General features: G+C 40.8%; 2 protein-coding genes across 4 annotated transcripts in view; both read left to right on the top strand.

Annotated features, from left to right (window-relative positions):
* Nucleotides 1-22,015, top strand: part of plch2a (phospholipase C, eta 2a) — a 166,258-nt gene that overhangs the window by 60,128 nt on the left and 84,115 nt on the right. The gene's annotated exons all lie outside the window — the stretch shown is intronic.
* LOC109196245 (uncharacterized) lies at nucleotides 20,214-21,488 on the top strand. 2 transcript variants are annotated; one of them, XM_025901549.1, is made up of 3 exons: nucleotides 20,214-20,384; nucleotides 20,470-20,752; nucleotides 20,844-21,488. In XM_025901549.1, exons 1-3 carry the CDS (start codon nucleotides 20,293-20,295, stop codon nucleotides 21,486-21,488), a joined length of 1,020 nt encoding a protein of 339 aa, XP_025757334.1. In that variant the 5' UTR covers nucleotides 20,214-20,292. The 2 variants fall into 2 exon arrangements, with proteins under 2 accessions (XP_025757334.1, XP_025757333.1); XM_025901548.1 differs by having other exon boundaries at nucleotides 20,214-20,752.

Here is a 22,015-nt window from a genome sequence, read left to right as displayed (position 1 = left end):
CTTCTCCTGCTCTTGCTAGCATTCCCTTAAGCCCCAGTAACCATAGAACAACTCATTAGTGTTGGATCACCTTGGCTCTCAGAAGCAGGGCAACCTAAAGACCAACCAAGCACTATAATGAGAATTTCACAAAGCCATAAGGTGCAGCTATAATCCCTACCCCACATCTCCATGCTGGGGTGTGCAGGCATGGAGCAGGGACAGCTCGACCCTGATCTGGCCTGGTCCACTACTTTGTACGACTACAATTAACACCTACAGTTTCTTTTTTGAAAGAACATCTATGGTTCATCTATGGTTGCTTTTCAAAGGGTTTTTAATAATTCACAGCTTTGTGTTCGTATTATTTCATGCTTTACGCTTGTTTCTGATTCAGTCGTCCCTATTTATCCCGGCTTGGCACCGACGTTAGGAGTATACTGACCAGTTTTTGAAAGCCTGAATGTGAATTTCAGGATCAACTTTAAGTGCTATTCCTGGAAGGTAAAAGCACATAGGAAGCACAGCAGTTGTTGTGGCTTACCACTTTATGTTAAAGATGGAGTCACTGAGTTCTGAGCAGAAAAGCCACAAACCTTCTGTGGCATCAGCATCAGCACAGAAACCTCTGCATGTTTTTGTGCTGTTGGCATACGTTTCCATAGCTCCTATAGGTATAATGTGTAGGTGGCCAAGTACTTTCCTCCATATAGTGTATATGTGACTTTTGGTGGTGTAAGGTACAAATGTCTGTGCATGTTTCACTCAGTGCAGAACACAACATCTGAAACACAACGAAAATCCAAATAAACACGAAGCAAAATTCTAAAATTCTACCAGTAATGATGAATATCACTGAACAGACCAGGACAAAACATTTTAAACATTAAACGTTTTCAGGAAATAAATGTAATGCTGTTACACTTATCAATGCTTTTGCTCTTCTCAGCCTCAAAGCAATTTACTAAGAAATGATCATTAGGAATATCCCATTTAGTGCATTTTCTTTTTTTTAATAACCAACTGTGTTTTTTACACTTCAGTCACTCATGTCAAAGTTGAGAAAAGTTTATCTCAGGACCCGCCCACTCCACTCGTCACTGACATCACTGAATGTCTCTGACGCCAAAATCAGGAAGCTGTAGAGGATGTTTCAAGATCACAATGCCATTTATACACTGTGTTCTAGAAATAAAGATAATAAAAATAAAGATACGTAATAAACTATTTGTCAGTGGGTGGCTGTTCCCTCAGGCAAAAATGCGATTCTATATTCTATGAATGATAATGACTCTTTGGGATTTTGCTGTGTGGATTTAAAATACCTGACTCTGTAAATGGAATCTATTTCTGAGCATGTGGAAAAGGAAGTATGCAAACTTCATATTATTCAGATCCTCCTGCATAATATTCTGAATGATGACTCAGTATCGGTAGTTAGACGTGAACTCTGTTCATTATTATTAATATGTGACTCTGGTGATTCAATTCAATTCAATTCAATTTTATTTATATAGCGCCAAATCACGACTTTTTGTTTGCTTGTTTGTGTGTGTGTTTAAAAAATGATTAATACCTTGGTTTACTTGCGTAAAACCAAGGTATGTAATGCACAATATTTCTGCTAGGCCATCACCAATTGGCATAAAAAATATTTGGAACCAAAAACAGACTGAAGCCTGAAACAACGTTTGAACAAAAATATCTCAAAGATATTTTTAAAGATAAAACCCTGACGTTTTCACTGATCTTAGCATCAAATTGAATCATCATCTCAGACAAATACATCAAACAGTGTCTGAGTATTGGTTAGTTTAAACATGAGAAAACTCCAGCACTCCTGCAAGGTCTCTGATTTGAGCACACAATAATGAAAAACTTTAAACTGAAAACCCAATTAGCAACAATTTCTGTAGTTGAATTTCACAATTATGTAAAACAAAAAATGGGGGCAATAATTTGGTGACTCTGGTCATTTTTGTTGTTTTTATTCTGAAAAAGAAATGCAAATAGAAATCATTCAAGCTTTTTAAGGAGAACTAGTTTAGATGATGTGTGAAAAATCCTTTGCTCTATTAAAAAGCACCAGATTTCATAGGGGGATGTATGAATTTGTGTAAGTGCTCGTGCACTATAAGTGATAAATTATTATTCTTGTGCATCTCAGACACCAAAAAAAGTTTTGAAACTTAAGCTGATAAGAAATCTGTTTGTTTGTTTGATTTTTAAATAATCAATGTAATTTCTGAACAATGAAAATTAAATGAAATACAACGAAATACTTGTTGTGTCTCTGACAGGTTCTGCTTCCTAACCCTCAGTAGGCTCTTTGACCTAAGGTTGTCTGTTAGCACTGGCATCAATAAGGGTGTAATATGGAAGTATTTATTTTCCAATGGTCATCATAATTTAATTTTTATACATTTATTTATATCATGGAATACATGAACAATTTAATGCATGGGTAAAATATGATTATATGATAATATCTGAAAGTATAAAGTACTGGTTTTGAACCCAGCTGCTGCTTTTCTTTATACCATGTGACCTTTAGTCTGATTTGGCTGAATAGAATAAACACACTGTGGTTTAGGAGAAGGTGAAGGTCACCTACTAACTGGAACGTTGGACGTTGGATCCCCGTGTGCTCCAATCTGCGAGCCAAAGAGCCTTGGGCAAGATGCTAACCCCAGTGAGTGTTAGATAGAAAGCACAGAAAACGTGCTTGTATGAATGGGGGTGAAGGAGGTTGAAAGCACACTGAGTGCTACATAAGTACCACTCTGTCATACCCAAATACGGTGCACTGTAAAATTTGGGGGACAAAAATGCAGATCTTGCAGTTTTGCTTCTACACACCACTACAGAGAACTGTAAATCTAACAATATGTGATTGAAAGTGAGACTTTCAGCTTTATTTCAAGAGATTTTAAAAACATTTTTCAATAGTTTCATTAGAAAAGCACGGTATGAACCCACGGACATCGCCAAATACTGTGTTTCTCCCAGAGGTCGGAAGTAACAAAGTTCAAATACTTCATTACTATACCTAACTTTTTTTTCAGGTATCTGCACTTTACTTGAGCATTTATTCTTAGGACAACTTTTTACTTCCTCCATTTTTACACAATTATTTACATAAATGTAGTACTTTCTACTTTCTGGTTACTTTTTGCATCACTTCCATTCTTCAAACCTCAATTTGAATCTGAATAGAGGGAACCATACCACGACGGATGGACCTTTAAAAAGGTCAATCCTCACAAAGCTCCAGGACCGGACGGCATCCCAGGCCGGCTACTCAGAGTGTGTGCAGACGAGCTGGCAGAGGTGTTCACCAACATCTTCAACCTCTCCCTGAGGCAGTCAGTGGTCCCCACGTCCCTCAAAGCATCCACCATCATTCCCGTTCCCAAAAAATCAGTGGTCTCCTGTCTGAATGACTACCGTCCTGTTGCACTGACATCCGTCATCATGAAGTGCCTGGAGCGGCTGGTCAAAGGTCACATCTGCTCCTCCCTCCCTGACACACTGGACCCTCTTCAGTTTGCCTATCGGACAAACAGAGCCACAGAGGATGCCATCGCCCTGGCAACACACACCACCCTCACTCACCTGGAGAAAGGGAATACATATGCAAGAATGCTCTTCATCGACTACAGCTCGGCATTTAACACCATCATCCCCTCAAAACTTGCCACGAAGCTTGTCGACCTTGGGCTGGGAACACCGATCTGCAGATGGATTCTAAACTTCCTCACAAACAGGCCCCAGGTGGTGAGAGTTGGTAAGCACACTTCCTCATCACTCATCCTTAACACAGGTACGCCCCAGGGTTGTGTGCTTAGCCCCCTCCTATATTCCCTGTTCACACACGACTGTGTTGCTAAACATGAGTCCAACATCATCATCAAGTTTGCTGATGACACAACTATCATAGGCCTCATCACAGGTAATGATGAGACGGCCTATAGAGAGGAGGTGATGGCGCTGTACGAGTGGTGCCTGGAAAATAACCTGACTCTCAACATCAGCAAAACTAGAGAAATGGTAGTGGACTACCGGAAACGACCAGTCAGGGAACACCAGCCCATCCACATCAACGGTGTCAAGGTCGAAAGGGTCAGCAGCTTCAAGTTCCTTGGAGTCAACATCACTGAGGACTTCTCCTGGACCCTTCACACAGACACTGGTATCAGGAAAGCTCGCCAGCGGCTTTACTTCCTGAGGAGGCTGAGGAGGTTTGGCATGAACGCCAGCATCATCTCAAATTTCTACAGGTGTGCAATTGAGAGCTTGCTGACGAGCTGCATCACAGTTTGGTACGGAAGCTGCTCTGCCAGCAGCCGTAAATCACTACAGAGGGTGGTGAAGGCAGCAGAGCACATCACTGGCACGAGGCTTCCTGCCATTCAGGACATTTATCACCAGCGATGCCTCCGTAAAGCACACAGCATCATCAAGGACCACAGCCACCCAGCACATCAGCTGTTCTCCTTGTTACCATCTGGCAGACGTTACAGGAGTCTGTCTGCTCGGACTACAAGACTTAAAAACAGTTTCTACCATCAAGCCATACGACACCTCAACCACAACACTTAAACACACACAACACAGGACTCAGAAGCTACCCTGCAGCTTCACAAGTACTCTGATTAATCTGCACTGGTCACTTCACTTTATTGTTATTGTAATTTATATTTAAAAAGTGCAATACTGTAAATTTCTGCTGCTCATTCCTGTGCAATATCCCATCTGCCCTCCCGTCATATTTCTTTTCAAGATTTTCTTATTTAATCACTAGTGTACATATATTTATATTTATAGATACATATATATTTAGTCATCTTTTCTCTTTTACCATGTCTCTCTAATATTTTGTTCTTTACTATTTTTCTATGTGTTATTTTATTTTATTATATTATATTTTATTATATTTTTTCCTACTGTATCATGCTGCTGAGAGACCGCTGCTCGTCAAACACATTTCATTGCGATGTTGACCCTGTGCTAACTTGCATATGACAAATAAAACTGAACTGAACTGAACTGAACTGACTGATGGTGTGACGCAGACGATGCAGAGATGAAAGATGCAAAGCACAACAAGCAGGAGCATGGCATAAGACATGTCTGTCACAGAGAATAGTACAGTACTCCTGGAGAATGCAGTGTGAGTGCACGGATGATACAATAACTGCAGACATTCAAGAAATCCCCATTTGCTGTAAGAGGAGTCATTTTTTATTGCTATTAGTTAACTTATTATGTTCTACTTTCATAGGTTTGCAGTGTTTGTAATATTCAGAGTATCTTCAGAGCATGTTAGCATGTTAAGTCTAACCCTGTAATGAAACTGAAAAAAAAATTAAAATGGTGATTATATTATAACAATTTAAAAGTAAAATACTATTTTTTATGTTAAAACTAACAATAGTTTTAAAGTTGTTACGTTTAATCAAAATGGTTTGTCCAGTAATTTGAATCCCACATAGTAAAACTGGTATGGCACGGATCTGTCCCACACAATGTGCTTACACATGGCCCACATACCACAAAGAATGACGGCCCTTTGGTGGCCCAGATCTGGTTTGCCAAAGGTGGCCCACACATGGGCCAGCACAAGGCCAGTTGCAGACACACTGGTGGTACTGTGCTGGCCCATGTGTGGATTACCTCTGGCAAACCAGATCTGGGCCACCAGAGGGCCGTCATTCTTTGCGGTATGTGGGCCATGTGTAAGTTGTGTGCAGCCACTGGCCAGTTGTAGACACACTGCTGGCCCTGTGCTGGCCCAGAACATTTTCAGCTCTGGCCCCAGATTACAGCCAAATGTGTGCCTTAATTAAGCCATGTAATAACAACATGTGCATAGTAGTGCAAAAGAAAACTCTGCTCAGACAGTGAATGGACTGATTCTTATATAGCGTTTTTCATCTCTCCCAGATTACTCAAAGTGCTCTATATAACATGCCACATTAATCCAACCACACACACTTTCTCTTAACTGCGTGCTTCCTAACTACATTCATACACATTCACGACATGCAGATTGGAGGAGCCAGGGATTGAACCACTAACCTTCCGATCAGTAGGTGACCTGCTCTACCTCCTGAGCTACAGCCACCCAGTGGTAAACATGAGTAAACCCTCACCAGGTTTTGGATAAAGTGTACACTCACAAACCTGTCAAACCTGCATTTGAAACGTTGGCTACCATAGCAGTATAGTATTGCAACATGGCATTTGGGTCTTCTAACTAAAATAGGAATAAAGGAACAAAAATAGCGCATCATTGCCAGACCTGGCACACATCTGGTTGACATACACTCTGCCATAACACCGGTCAGTCAGAAGTGCCAGCTTGATGCCAGATCCGGGCCAGACCTGTTTTCTATGAGCCTGGGCCACATAAACCAAATCACAATCGAGCCAGATGTGGCATGCCATCACATAGACAGTGTCATCTATGCCAGGCCTGGCCCATATCTGGATGACATACGTCTTATCATGCCAGAAGTCAGCCAGCAGTGCCGGCTTGATACCAGATCTGGGCCAGACCTGTTTGCTATGTGGGAATGTTGGCAAACGTCACAAACAGGAGACATTTATTCTGCAGTGAAACACCAATAACAGTTTTCATAGCACAGAAGACCCCACAGTGTTTCTAGCTTTCTCTTTAGTATGGGCAAAAATTCCTGTAGGACACTTTCCACATCAGGTATTATAACTGATATACAGATAGGAAATATTCATTTATCATAAAATTCATTATTTCATTCAAACATTAATTGCAGGTTGTCAGGGTTCCTGGGTCGGTGACCCAGTGTTTTCAGTTTTGTCACGTTTAGGTTATGTTTACATTATGTTGCCACATCTATGTTTTCACTTCCTGTTTTTCCTGTGTCAGCTCGTCTCTTGTGTTATTAGCCAGATTATGTTCAGCTGTGTACTCACCGGTCTCTCATTATCATCCTCATCAGTCTGTGTATTTAAGTCCTCTGTTTCCACTCGTTCACTGTCGTGTCATTGATGTTATTGTGATATTATGTTGTCGGTTCCGCCTGCATTCAGTCAGCCAGCCATTCAGTCAGTCCATCATTTGTTCATTCAGTCAGTCGTCCAGCCAGCCAGCCGTTTCCTACTTCTGTTCTGTTTGTTCACTCCATCGACAATAAACACCCACCTTCACCTACCTACCTGTGAGTCCAGCGTTTGGGTCCTCCTTCTCTCATCCACGCCTCCATGACACAAACCCCTGACACAGGTTTTTGTTACCAAACACAAAAGTGAGTTCTTTTGTCCAAGTAAAAGCTCCATTATATCGTCAGCATTTCTAAAAATCCCCACAGCCACAGAGAGAAGGGAAGATGAAGCCAAATGAGACAAGGTGGAATTCTCTTTCCTGGCTGTGGAGACGATTATAAGAATCATGAAAGACCAACGAGGAGGAGGCAGTGAAAATACCCGTATATGAACCTACAGATTTATTTTCAAATTGACAGCAATAAAAGATGGTCATATGTATTAATATATCTTAAGGGTAAATTTTGATGTTTATTATGGGGGTAATTAATACTGTCCTATGTGCCAAATGTGCTAAGTGCATTATAATACAGTTTTAATAATAGTGTATATATTTGTTACTTATTAACAGGAAATGACATCTAGAGTAGTTTTCTTTTAGAGTCAGACAGTTTTGGCAGTAGCTGCCCAGTTATGGGTTAGATTAGAGCTGGGCGATATATCGAGTTTTTTAAAAATATCGATATATTTTTATACGAGATATAAGATGTGACAATATCCTTTATATCGATATAGTCTATGTTACGTTATAATTATAGTTGCGGAGCCGCAAGTTTGCCTCTCTTTCGTTCACTTTTGTCTTTACGCAACGTTACTCGACCTCGCCTCTCCTTCACTGAACACAACTCCCCCTCCTCCCCCATCGCTTCACCTGCAGGCAGCGACAAGATGGACACGGCAAATCTCCGTTAATGAGTTACTGCGCATCGGCCCGTGCGTGGGGCTGGACGGTGTCAACATGTTAATGAGCTAACCACGCTAACGAGCTAGCCACGCTAACGCCATGCACGGCCTGAAATCCTTTCATTTTCTCAAAAGTTGACTGCGCGTGTAACCGGTTTCTGCTTCATCCTGCTGCAACAGTTCGGCCCAAACAGACTCCTCGACTCTGCGTTGTGTTGTGTTTTAAGAAAACAAGGAGTCTCTGATCGATGCCACTTTATTTCCTGAATGGAAACAATGGTGTTTTTTTATCAGTGCACAGGCTCGCCACACACCACTCCGCACAGCACACTACGGCAGAACATCCCATTAGCATTCCGCTTTAGCATACATGTTTTACACAATAATAAACAAATGAAAAGTACATAAAACTGGTGTTGGACATGTGTCCACTAAGCACTTATCACACTCGGTGCCCATCAGTTAATCAAACATCTTTTATGTGTCTGTACTACTTAGCTAGATCGTGTGCGGAGCAATACAACTCACCTCTCGTATGGCTACGGCAGACTGGCAGCGATTACTGCAGCCAGCCTCCCCTAACCAGCCACACCGAGAGGGGGGGCGCTGTTTCCCCATTACACTGACATTTGTGGCAAGTGGAATAATACCACATAAACACTGTTACACGCGCCTTTTGTATGAATTCTGGTTGTGCTTGATGACCGCGAACCGATTTTATGTGATACACAGCGCTCAGCAATCTGTCAAAAGATGTTTTAGTTCGACTTTGGTAAGCTACGGAGCTGCACCGCTTGATGGATTGTCGGAGCATTACGGCTACCGAGGAGCCTCGGAGTAATACGTACTGTGCGTCAATGTAATATTACCGTATTGTGTGTGTATAAGGACCATAAATGGCTCCTGTTCAGAGACATGGTTACGAAGCGGATTTCAAACTCCAGGCTGTCAGTCACGCAGTAGAAGTTGGGAACAGAGCAGCTGTGAAATCTGTCTTTGTTATTATGCTCAGCGTCTGTTAGTTTACATTTTGACTGCACAATTGTGAGCTCTTTGTTATGCACAAAACAACATAGTTTTATTTTATTTATGGAGCATCATTATTTAATAAATGCTCATAATTTATTTTTGAGTAGTTTTTTTCATGTACATCTATGCTGTATGTTAATAAAAGTGCCTGTGTGACATCTGGGACACAGCTTTGACTAAGAACTCTCTTTTTGTTCTTACTTTATGGCTTTAAAAAAAATATTAAGATATATATCTTATATCGCCATCCAGCTAAAAAATATCGAGATATGAATTTTGGGTCATATCGCCCAGCTCTAGGTTAGATCATGTCTGACATTTTCTGTTCTTATTCATTTCTTTCATTTTTTTCAGCTTTCCTTTCTGCAGACTATGTAGAGACCATGAGCCCATTTATGAAAGCACCTGTTCTTTAGGGAGAGGCGAGTGTGCAGACAGGATGGCTAAAACTGTTTAAGATCTGCACCTTTGCATTTCCTCCAGGATCTGTGGGCTTTTACTGGATTCTCTTCTTGCAGGACTTGAAAAGAAGGTGTTAGACAAAAAAACTTCAAACTTGGTTGGTAAAAGTAGAATGTTACTGCATCCATGACATTAAGAAGTATTTTTCCTGCATTGAAAATAACTATACAAAAAATAGAATATTGCAATTCCTAGGACCTGCCGTCCACATATGGGGACATCACATTTTGGGTTTTCTTGACCACAATACTAAATTTTGCTCTTTCAAATGAGCCATATTGCTCAAAAGGAAAAATGCTGCTGTGTTCAAACACCAATTAAAGAGGTTTGCACATCATTACTCAATTGTGACTTTGTAGTTTTCTATCGGACACTATAAAGCCAAATAGCAAAGAGAAATTGAAAATGCATGCCATGAAAGAGTTCGGGTCTTGGGCATCAAGAATGTGTTTCAAGGTGAGAATGACTAAACTCTTATGTTTAATGTATTTCATTGGCCATGACTAAATTAAAAGTCATCTGAAGGAGCAGCCTGTGGTGCAACAAGGCGAAGCATCCTCTTCCTCAGAGGGAGGATCCCCCAATCAAGCAGTCCCATTTGCAAGAAAACACCAAGGACGTGGAGCCTCACCTGAGCTTCCCAGCTGATGTACTAAAATGTTAGGGTTTAATATACCACTAGCAGCCTCAGCTGCCTGTGAGAGGCTTTTTCAGCTCAGCATTGTACACCAAAAAGTGGAAATATTCATTCGAAGAACTTTTGCTGAATCTAAACAGAAGATTTTCGTCATGCCTTAATTTGCTTTATTTGGGTGATTTTGAAGGGGCTCACAATTTCTTTTGCACATTTTTTGTCTTTCTCTTAAAGATATTTGGAAGGTGGAGTAATGTGTATACTTTTACTTTTGTGACCTCTGGTTTTGTCTCTTGCATTGCTCCAGCACACCTGTTTGTGGCTCTTTCTGCATTCAGTTTTGTAAAAGCAGACTCTTTTGGGTTGAGATCAGTTAGCTGACTGGCCATGGAAGAATATCCTATTTCCTGAGTTGCTTTTGAAGTATGCTTTGGGTCATTATCCATTTGCACTGTGAAGCACAGTGTGAGCAGTTTTGGCTGATAGACTGTAGTCCTGAACACATCAGAATTCATCCAGCTGATTTGGTTCTGTCGTACGGCCTGGATATTTCCATCACTGACATTAAAGATGCTGGGATTTCGGACCATTTCCCAGTTATGTTTAACGTCCAGTCATGTAACCTGGATCTGAACTTTGAGGGCCCACAGTGCCTAACACGCCTGATTAATTCGGAGTCTGTTGCCCTCTTTTCCGAGGCTTTTACTAACACTGTTTGCTATGATGACTTTAGTAATGCTTCTCTCTCGGTTGATGGATTAGTTAACTTTATTACCTCTACATGCTCCTCCATCTTGGACACTGTAGCCCCAGTAAAGACCAAACGCCGTAAAATCTCGCGTCAACCCTGGTTAAATGAATCTACCATTGCCCTCAGACGTGATTGTCGCCGAGCCGAGAGGAAATGGAAGAAAGATCAACTCCAGGTGTCTTTAGACATCCTGTACATGAGCCGGTCCAAATATCAGAAGGCCGCTAAAATGGCTAAAACGTCTTTCTTGTCAAACATTATTGCAACTAACAGTCATAACCCTCTATTTAAAATCTTCAACTCAGTGGTTAATCCCTGCCCTGACGTCTTGATGGATGCCTCCCCGGCCCTTTGTGAGAAATTCTTGAACTATTTTGTAGATAAAATTTCACTGCTAAGGGCTTCACACCCCCTGATTGTAAATCATGCCCCAATCTCAGTATGTTCAGCTGCCTTCCATCAGTTTGAACTGGCATCACTCACGACGTTAAAAGAATTAATTAATACCCAGAAAAATTCTAACTCTTTGCTTGACACCATCCCTTCGCGCATAATTAAGGAGGCGTTCGATACTATCGGGCCCTGTATCCTACTTTTAATGAACTTATCATTGTCATCTGGCTGTGTTCCGACTGCCTTTAAACACGCAGTCGTGCAACCAGTTATAAAGAAAGCTAGCCTTGATCATAATACGCTAGCGAATTACAGACCGATTTCTAAACTTCCTTTTTTGTCAAAAATCCTAGAGAAAATAGTGCTTCAACAACTTCAGACTTATTTAGAGAGAAATGGTGTATATGAAAAATTTCAGTCTGGATTTAGACAGCGTCATAGTACTGAAACTGCATTATTAAGGGTTTTTAATGACCTGCTCCTAATTACTGACACAGGGTGTCCCGCAATCTTAGTCTTACTGGATCTGACGTCAGCATTTGATGCTGTTGACCATGATATTCTTTTGACAAGGCTTGAACAAGTAGTTGGCCTAAAAGGAACTGTCCTTACATGGTTTAAATCCTATTTCTTTAATAGGTCATTCTCAGTCATGATAGGTAAATATTTTTCCACACCTGCTCTCCTTCATTGTGGTGTCCCCCAGGGCTCGGTGTTGGGCCCTGTGTTGTTTTCCTTGTATTTGTTGCCATTGAGTTCAATATTTGCTAAACATAATGTCTCTTTTCATTGTTATGCGGACGACATTCAAATTTATCTTCATCTGACAGGACTTGCGTCCTCCCCATTACATCTTCTGCTTGATTGTTTAAGGGATGTTAAGGAATGGCTATCACAAAATTTTCTTACGTTAAATGAGAAGAAGACAGAAATTATTGTCTTTGAAAGAGATACTTCTTCAGGACGGTTGAATGACATATTTGGTCCTGCTGCTAGCCATCTTACTGATGCCGTTAGGAACCTTGGAGTCATTATGGATAGCTCATTTAAACTAGATAAACAGGTATCTAGTGTGGTTAAATCCAGCTTTCATCAATTACGTCTAATTTCCAAGGCTAAATCTTATATTCCCTACAAGGATTTGGAGAAACGTATTCATGCCTTCATTACTACAAGGCTAGATTACTGCAACTCCTTGTATATGGGTCTACAACTCTCCCTTCTTCAACGACTGCAGCTAGTTCAAAATGCCGCAGCTCGCCTTTTGACTGGCTCAAGAAAGTACGACTCTATTACCCCTGTCTTGGCAAACTTACACTGGCTTCCCATTAAATTTAGAATTGATTTTAAAGTTTTACTGTTTACTTACAAAATTTTAAATAATATGGCACCTGATTACCTAGCTGATCTTCTCTGCCCGTATAGCCCCATAAGAGCACTAAGATCATCAGACCAACTGCTCTTAGTGCAACCCAGGTCTCGCTTGAAAACCAGAGGTGATCGTGCCTTCGCCGTTGCAGCACCTAGGTTATGGAATACACTTCCTTTCCATATACGCGCATCGGACTCTATTCAGTCTTTTAAATCATGTTTAAAAACATACATGTTCAACATTGTATTTAAGGTCAATTAGGGCAAACTGCATCCGGATTGCATTGGATTATGTAACTATTTTATTATATTTTCATATTTATAATTTTATTATATGTTGATTTTATCTGTACTATGATCTTATGGAAAGCACTTTGGTGTACTTCGGTCTTTGAAATGTGCTATATAAATAAACTTTGATTTGATTTGATTTCTATCGGCTGTCACAACAAACAGTAGTGGGCCCGCTCTACTGTGGGCTCTATGTTAGACAGATTATGTGGCATGCTTTGGATCATGAGCCATTCTTTTTGGTACAACATTTCATCTGTCTAAAAATATTATTCAATTTTATTACAGGCAGTTTTATATGTTTTCTCTCTAATCTGACCTTCCTGGTCCTGAGTGTACTCAGTGATTTGCACCTTGTAAACTATGTATTTATAATCTGTTTCTAGAATGCAGAATCAGAATACAGGGGCCCCTCGCTATAACGCGGGTCACCTTTCGCGGCCTCGCTGTTTCACAAAATTTTTTCTTGTGAAATTTTGCATGCACAATGTTTTGCACCGTCAAAGGTACCTGCGGTAGCACCCAAAAGGCAGAGGAAGATGCTAACCATCACACAAAAAGTAGGACTTCTGGACAGGCTAAAGGAAGGTTGAAGTTATTGTATTTTCGGATTATAAGTTGCATTAAGTGAAACAAAACAGTCAGATAAGTCAAATTTTACTCAACTCATTCTTCTTGCTTCCTCTACCTCCGTACCATTGATTCATTAATGTTGAATCCTCTGGCAGCTGCTCTATTCCAATGTCCTGGACCTGAAAACAGGGTTTGATCTTTGGTTTCATTCTATAATACTGGACTTATTTTTCTACGAAGGTTTGAACTTTGAGAGTTTAAACAAGAGAGAAAAGTGTGAAAATGTTCATGCCTGTCTGGGTGTATAAAGTGTGTAGTGAGGGGTTTTACAGCCTTAAAACATCTAAAATAATTGTAAAAAATAAAGTTGGCTACTTCACAGATTTCACCTATTGTGCGTTATTTTTAGAACATAACTCCCGCAATAAACGAGGGACCGCTGTACACGTTCTCAAGTGTTCTTGACTTGGTTGGATGTGGTTATTAAGTTGTTTTAACATTAAATACTAAATAAAACATGAGCAATAAAAATCATTTTATAAGATTCATTTGTTCAGTGTTCATGAACAGCTGTTTTTGCTATCGTACTACAGTGATGTAGTTCACACCAGCCTATTAATCAACCAAAGACCCAGACAGACTTTTAATTCATTTGAAAGCCTGATGCTTAGCCTCGTCCACCCCAGCTGTAAAACTCAGAAACCAGTCTTACTTGTTATCATCTATCGTCCACCTGGGCCTTACACAGAGTTTCTCTCTGATTTCTCAGACTTTTTATCTGATTTAGTGCTCAGCTCAGATAAAATAATTATTGTGGGTGATTTTAACATCCATGTAGATGCTAAAAATGACAGCCTCAACATGGCATTTAATCTGTTATTAGACTCAATTGGCTTCTCTCAGAATGTTAAAGAACCCACCCACCACTTTAATCACACTCTAGATCCTGTTTTAACATATGGCATAGAAACTGAACATTTAACAGTGTTTCCTGAAAACCCTCTGCTGTCTGATCATTTCCTGATAACATTTACATTTACAATAATTGATTACACAGCAGTGGAGAGTAGACTTTATCACAGTAGATGTCTTTCTGAAAGTGCTGTAACTAAGTTTAAGAATATAATCCACCCACTGTTATCATCTTCAATGCCCTGTACCAACATAGAGCAGAGCAGCTATCTGAACGCTACTCCAACAGAGGTCGATTATCTTGTTAATAATTTTGCCTCCTCACTACGTACGACTCTGGATACTGTAGCTCCTGTGAAAACTAAGGCCTCAAATCAGAAGTACCTGACTCCGTGGTATAATTCTCAAACACGTAGCCTAAAGCAGATAACTCGTAAGCTGGAGAGGAAATGGCGTGTCACGAATTTAGAGGATCATCATTTAGCCTGGAGAAATAGTTTGCTGCTTTATAAGAAAGCCCTCCGCAAAGCCAGAACATCTTACTATTCGTCACTGATTGAAGAAAATAAGAACAACCCCAGGTTTCTCTTCAGCACTGTAGCCAGGCTGACAAACAGTCAGAGCTCTACTGAGCCAACAATCCCTTTAACGTTAACTAGTAATGACTTCATGAACTTCTTCACAAATAAAATTTTTATCATTAGAGAAAAAATTACCAATAATCATCCCACAGATGTAATATTATCTACAGCTACTTTTAGTACCATCGATGTTAAGTTAGACTCTTTTTCTCCAATTGATCTTTCTGAGTTAACTTCAATAATTACTTCCTCCAAACCATCAACGTGTCTTTTAGACCCCATTCCTACAAAACTGCTCAAAGAAGTCCTGCCATTAATTAATGCTTCAATCTTAAATATGATCAACCTATCTCTAATAATCGGCTATGTACCACAGGCCTTCAAGCTGGCTGTAGTTAAACCTTTACTTAAAAAGCATCTCTAGACCCAGCTGTCTTAGCTAATTATAGGCCAATCGCCAACCTTCCTTTCATATCAAACATCCTTGAAAGAGTAGTTGTCAAACAGCTAACAGATCATCTGCAGAGGAATGGCTTATTTGAAGCGTTTCAGTCAGGTTTCAGAGCTCATCACAGCACAGAAACAGCTTTAGTGAAGGTTACAAATGATCTTCTTATGGCCTCTGACAGTGGACTCATCTCTGTGCTTGTCCTGCTAGACCTCAGTGCAGTGTTCGATACTGTTTATCATAATATCCTATTATATAAAGCGCCTTGAGGCGACTTTTGTTGTGATTTGGCGCTATATAAATAAAATTGAATTGAATTGAATTGAATTGATGTAATGAAGATAAAAAGAAGGAGCAAAACGATCAAGCGCTGCAGGCCTGACTGAAACGAGCTGGGTTTCAGTCTGCACTAACCCTAACCCTGCACTCCACTCATGCATCTGAATCATTGAATTCAGGTGTTCCAGTCACTTCAGTGGCCACAGGTGTTTAAAATCAAGCTTTTGTGAAAGATCAGTGAACTCCAGCATGGTACTAGTTGTGAAATTTTGTCACTACCAAATATTGCACAGTCGACTGTTAGCAATGTTATAACTAAGCAGAAGTGATTGGTAACACCAGCAACTCAGTCATGAAGTGACAGGTCTGGAATGATACACTTCTCCTGATGGACAAGTCTGGGTTTAGCGGTTGCCAGTATGTGTCTAACTGCAAACCTCTACCCAAGTGTAAAGGTTGGTGGAGGGGGGTTTATGGTGTGGAGCTGTGCTTCAGGAGTTGGCTCCTCTGTTCCAGTGACAGGAACCCTTCATTATTCAGCATACCAACACTTTTTAGACAGTTTCATGCTCCCACCTTTGTGGGAACAGTTTGTGGATAGCCCTTTTCTGTTCAGACATAACTGTGGACCAGTGCACCACCCAAGGTCTGTAAAGACATGGATGTCAACTTGACTAGCCTCTTGAACCAGATAGAACAGCTTTGGGATGAATAAGAGCAGAACTGCAACCCAGGCCTTTTTCCCCATATCCATCTCCTTTTTAATCAGATTTTAGGAAATGTTTGAATTTCAAAGATAAACTGACATCCCTAAAACAGTCACATGCAATGAAATTGCATTTTATGAAATTAAGAGAGAGACCTTTTCCTGTTTGTCACAGCTGTAAAGTTGGCCTGAATGCATTCATTGAGCAGTGTGTATGTTCACTCAAGCTTCAACAACCTCCTGCTATATCCTGTTGATTTGCCATCAACCAGAATGAAGTTGACTTGCAATCACATCCATTACACAAATGCAGCTTGTGGATTTGGAAACACCACTAGCACATGTAAATTCAAAGTGCACAGGAAAGGTGCAGAGTTTAGTAAATATCATATAAGTTGCCAGTCGAATAAGAAAGCAAGAGGATCTAAGTCTAAACACTCTGGACAGCCAAAGCCAATCTAGATCTAGGGTAACATATTGATGTGTGACAAATTACATTACAAATATCAACTCTAGACCCTTCAGCATGGGAATGTGGTAGTTAGTTTTGATTTTTTCATTCATTTTCACTGCTTTTCAATATAAAACTCATCTGACAATGGGACAGGTCTCTTCCAAAATTAACACCCTTTGAAGATTGTGGACTGATGTTGGACTGCATTGGCATCATCAGAACACCAAATGAGGGAATATCTGTGGCAAGTGTGAGGTTCCACTCCTATAGCAGGATCAGCGTCAGGGAGCACCGAGACTGTCAACACGTGACACGAGACAAACTGGGTTAGGAAGGGGCTGCTGCTGCTGAGATGCAGAAAACGGTGTCTGTGTTAGCAGTTAATGTTTTTTATGTGCTGTGTGACTGTAGCTCAGCAGGTAGAGCTGTTATCTGCTAAGGTCGGTGGTTCAATTGTTAGCTGCTCCGGTCTGCATCTGCAAGATACCAACCCTAAGTTACACTCCGATACAGCCATCAGAGTGTAATTCAACCTTGTGTTATATGAATATAATAATAAAATAATACAGGAATAAGATTAGAATACATAAATAAGAATATACATACATATGTGCACAATACTGCAAGATGGCATCTGTCATTTTTTACAGTGTTGTATGTTGGAGCAGCAGTTTATCGGCAGCTGAGAGGAAGAGGTTGGATAAACTCATCAGGAAGGCCAACTCTGTTCTGGGATGCACCCTGGACCCAGTGCAAGTGGTGGGAGACAGAAGGACTCTGGCCAAAATAACATCTCTGATGGACAGAGTCTCCCACCCCATGCATGGAAATGCTGCTGAACTGCAGAGCTCCTTCAGTGACAGACTGCTGCATCCTAGATGCATGAAGGAGCGTTTCCGCACGTCCTTCCTCCCTGCAGCTGTCAGACTGTACAATCAGAACTGCTCCCAACAATCACAGATGTTTACATCTGTGCTGTAACTGCAATAAGTTAATCAACCGATTCGCACTACAACCTGGTTTGCCTCTTATCTGTAGTTATTTATATTTAATTTAATAACTGTACAGTACTCTGTATATAGTAACCATTGTCCTTAATGTAAATATGTAAGAAAAATTGTGTATGTTTCTGTTCTGTGTCCTGTGTACTGTTTGTTTGTATATGTGTCTTTCTGGCTGCTGTTACAACCAAATTTCCCCTTGTGGGACAATTAAAGGATTATTCTATTCTATTCTATTCTATTCTATTCTATTCTATTCTATTCTAACCTGTTTATCCAGCACAAAACTACAGTGTTTTCATGACTGATTAACAAAGATAGTCTACGTCAGTTCGGGGGAGACTTCACAATTTGAAAATGTATAATTTATATAGAACATTTAAACATTATAATATAATACAATACTTGAGATGTAATCAAAACACCTCCTATAGATATCCACTATGTGAATGAAAATGATAACATTACATGTAATCTTTAAATTTGAAGTAAGTACTACTACCTTTAATATGAGCTCTGTTCTTCCTCTCCTCTCGTCTTGGACACATACTCGACAGGCAGACATATATTCACGGTCCCTCAGTCCTATTCACAGATGGGGGGATCATGGCATGTACGCATTTGGAGTCCTGTGATAACGAGCACATTCTGGAGTGTGAATTAGCACGTGATCTGAGAGTGAGAGTCATTTTTTTAAGGGATTAGTGAATCCATACATTTAGAATCAATGTATAACAAGTTTTTAACTTAGTGTTATTTGACATCTGACAGTGATTACTGAGTTTATTTAGTTACTGTTCCATCAGCTCTGTATGTCTTAGAAGCCACTAGCTAAACTGAAAGGATGAGCCCTAAAGGCTTTGATAGTGACAGTTGGGCTTTATTTGGTAGCGCTTTACAACCATTTCACACTGTTAAATGGTAAATGGACTGATTCTTATATAGCGCTTTTCTACTCTCCCGGAGTACTCAAAGCGCTCTGTACAACATGCCTCATTCACCCATTCACACCCACTCATAAAAGCACTTCTAAACTCAAGTGCAACTAATAAGCATTCACACACATTCACACTCCGATGAACGTATCGCATAAATACTAGTAAAAACCACAGTGTAGGTTCTGTCTGCTCACACGCTGGTCAGCTGTGGTTTCTTTTAAAACTGCAGGAGCACATCTGCAGATTTCAGTGTCATCATATTAGACATCACTGTGTTTGGGGCTTTAACTGTGAAACATATGCATATTCTGCACACTGAAATCTCCCCTGCAATAAAAAGTAATAATGATGCTAAAGTGCACAAGGGCATTACAAACCATGCAAAGTGGCACTGGTCTTAATATGTCTTGTGCACCTGCAGCTGTTGATGTAATATCCTGTTCCTGTTATTTATAGCTGCCAAGAGGGAATTCAGTACTCTGTTTCTCACTCTCTCTTTCACACACACAAACACACACACACACACACACACACACACGTGCACACACACACACACGTGCACACACACACACGCACACACACAAACACACACACACACACAAACACACGCACACGCACACACACGTGCACACACACACACACGTGCACACACACACACACACGTGCACACACACAAACACACACACACACACACACACACGCACACGCACGCACACGCACACGCACGCACACACACACACACACACACACACACACACACGCACACACACACACGCACACACACGCACACACACACGCACGCACACACACGCACGCACACACACGCACACACGCACACAAACACTTATTCTCAGAGAATAACAAACTCCAGCTACAAGCTTTCTCTTTTACAGTTTTTTCTGAATGCTTAAACCCTAACTGTGATTCTTATAGCACAATTTCTAAAACTATTAATACTTATAGCAAAACCACTCACTGAGTTTGCAAAACTAAAAGCACAAACACTGCTTTGCACTCAGTTTGCCATTTTGTAACACACACTTTGCAAAACTGTAGGCACAATCCACTGCACAGCACTCTTTTTGCAGAACTTTAAACACAACTCACTGCTTACACTCAATTACCAAATTTCCAACAAACTCCTAGCAAAACTATACACATGTATGGCTATCATTAACACTATTTTGCCAACTGTCTGGCACACTTTCACATGTGAAAACTGTTTTAGATAATTAGTCCACTTTGCAATCAGCCTAAGCACTATAAACAGGCCACAGGTAAGCTGTCTACGTGGAGTACAATGGAAGGAGCAGCAAGAGTGAGAAGAGTGAGAATCAGAGGAGGCCGAGGGAGAGGACGTGGAGGTGAAGAAGTTGGAGGAAGAGGACGTGGAGGAGCAAGAAGAGGACGAGGAGGGGAAAGAGGAAGGGTAAGAAGAGTAAGGAACAGAATAACTGATGACATCAGAGCTACAATAGTGGACCATGTCATCAACCATGGGATGACCCTGAGGGAAGCTGGCCAACGGGTTCAGCCTAAACTGAGCCGCTACACTGTGGCAGGCATCATTAGGACATTTCGAAATGAGAATCGGTAAGTACTTTGTAGCACGGCCATACTCTAATGAGAAACACAACAGTACCATACATGCAAAAATACTGAAATTGTTACTTTACAGAATTGCTAGACGTCCAGATGTTGGGGGCAGAGGCAGAATGTTCACTCCAGAGCAAGAGACCCATATAGTGAACATGGTGATTGCCAATAATGCAATAAGACTGCGCAAAATACAGCAGCGCATAATTGATAATGACACCATCTTTCAAAATATACACAGTGCAAGCATTTCTGCACTAAGTCGTGTACTTGCCCGCCACAGAATAAGAATGAAGCAAATTTACAGAGTTCCTTTCGAGAGAAACACAGAACGTGTAAAGCAACTGCGATATGACTATGTGCAGGTAAGCTAGTGTCATTGGTTCTGAATGTGGAAGTGCATACTGTAGTGCTGTGCATGGGCCTGATGTGTTGCATTTGTTTTGTCTTGTCCAGAGAGTGATGGAACTAGAAGCAGATGCAATGGGACATGAGCTACTTTTTGTGGATGGGGCCGGTTTTAACCTCAGTAAAACCAGGAGACGTGGCAGGAACATTATTGGACACCGTGCCATCATCAATGTCCCAGGACAACGTGGTGGTAACATAACCATGTGTGCAGCTATAAGCCAAAATGGTGTTGTTCACCATCATGCAACCATAGGCCCATACAACACTGCACACATTATTGCATTCCTGGACACCTTGCATGACATGCTCACTGTTCAGAGACCAGAGCAGACCCGATATGTCATCATATGGGACAATGTTAGTTTCCATAGGGCTGCTTTGGTCCGCAACTGGTTTACAGACCACCCATCCTTCATGGCACTCAACCTCCCTCCATACTCTCCATTCTTAAATCCCATCGAGGAGTTCTTCTCTGCCTGGCGCTGGAAAGTGTACGACCATCATCCTCATCAACAGGTAGCCCTTTTACAGGCAATGGAGGCATGTGGACATATTGACCAGGCATCATGTCAGGCCTGGATACGGCATTCAAGGAGATATTTTCCCCGGTGCCTTGGACTGGAGGATATCGCATGCGATGTGGACGAAATTTTGTGGCCGGACCCAGAAAGACAACATGATGTAGGCTGATTGTCTTTTTTTTTCCTTTTTTTTGTGAAATTCCTATTTTGTGTTCTGACTTTGTCTTGGTTTTGATGAGTGTGAATAAACACCAATACTTGAAGTTTGGATCCTTGTATGTTTACATGACACTATGACAAAAGTGTGACCTCAAATTGACATCTGTACACAGAGAAAGCAAAAGCCAGATGTGTTTTGTATTCATACCATCAGTGTGCAGTTGGCGCATTGTGTGCTTAGTAGATGATGGCTTGTGTGTACTGTTTGATAGGAAAACACCATTTTTACGAAGGTGTGAAGAGTTAATCTAGCTGTGTTCGCTTTTGCAAGAGAACTACAATGTTTTGATAATTGGGTAACAGGTTTTCTTATTTGTGTGTAGAGTTTTGCAAAAATAGCCAATAGTTACAAAAAATGTGCTTAAGCAATCAGAAAAAAACTGTAAAGGTACATCTCATCTGAATACTGTCACATTTCTCAGGCAGACTTTCATCTTGCATTGGCATCTTAGTAAACTGTCATTACCTGCTTCCACC

Source organism: Oreochromis niloticus, linkage group LG20 (assembly GCF_001858045.2).
Source record: "Oreochromis niloticus isolate F11D_XX linkage group LG20, O_niloticus_UMD_NMBU, whole genome shotgun sequence".
Lineage (NCBI taxonomy): Eukaryota > Metazoa > Chordata > Actinopteri > Cichliformes > Cichlidae > Oreochromis > Oreochromis niloticus.
Note: the sequence above shows the minus strand (reverse complement) of the source record. Positions and strands in the feature narration are given on the sequence as shown.

What these genes read in the sequence shown, in the direction of transcription:
- LOC109196245 (XM_025901548.1), top strand. Translation starts at nt 20,375, where the DNA reads ATGAGAATCGGTAAGTACTTTGTAGCACGGCCATACTCTAATGAGAAA. An exon ending in TGCGATATGACTATGTGCAG is followed by an intron (nt 20,753 to 20,843) that starts GTAAGCTAGTGT and finishes TGTCTTGTCCAG; the next exon opens with AGAGTGATGGAACTAGAAGC.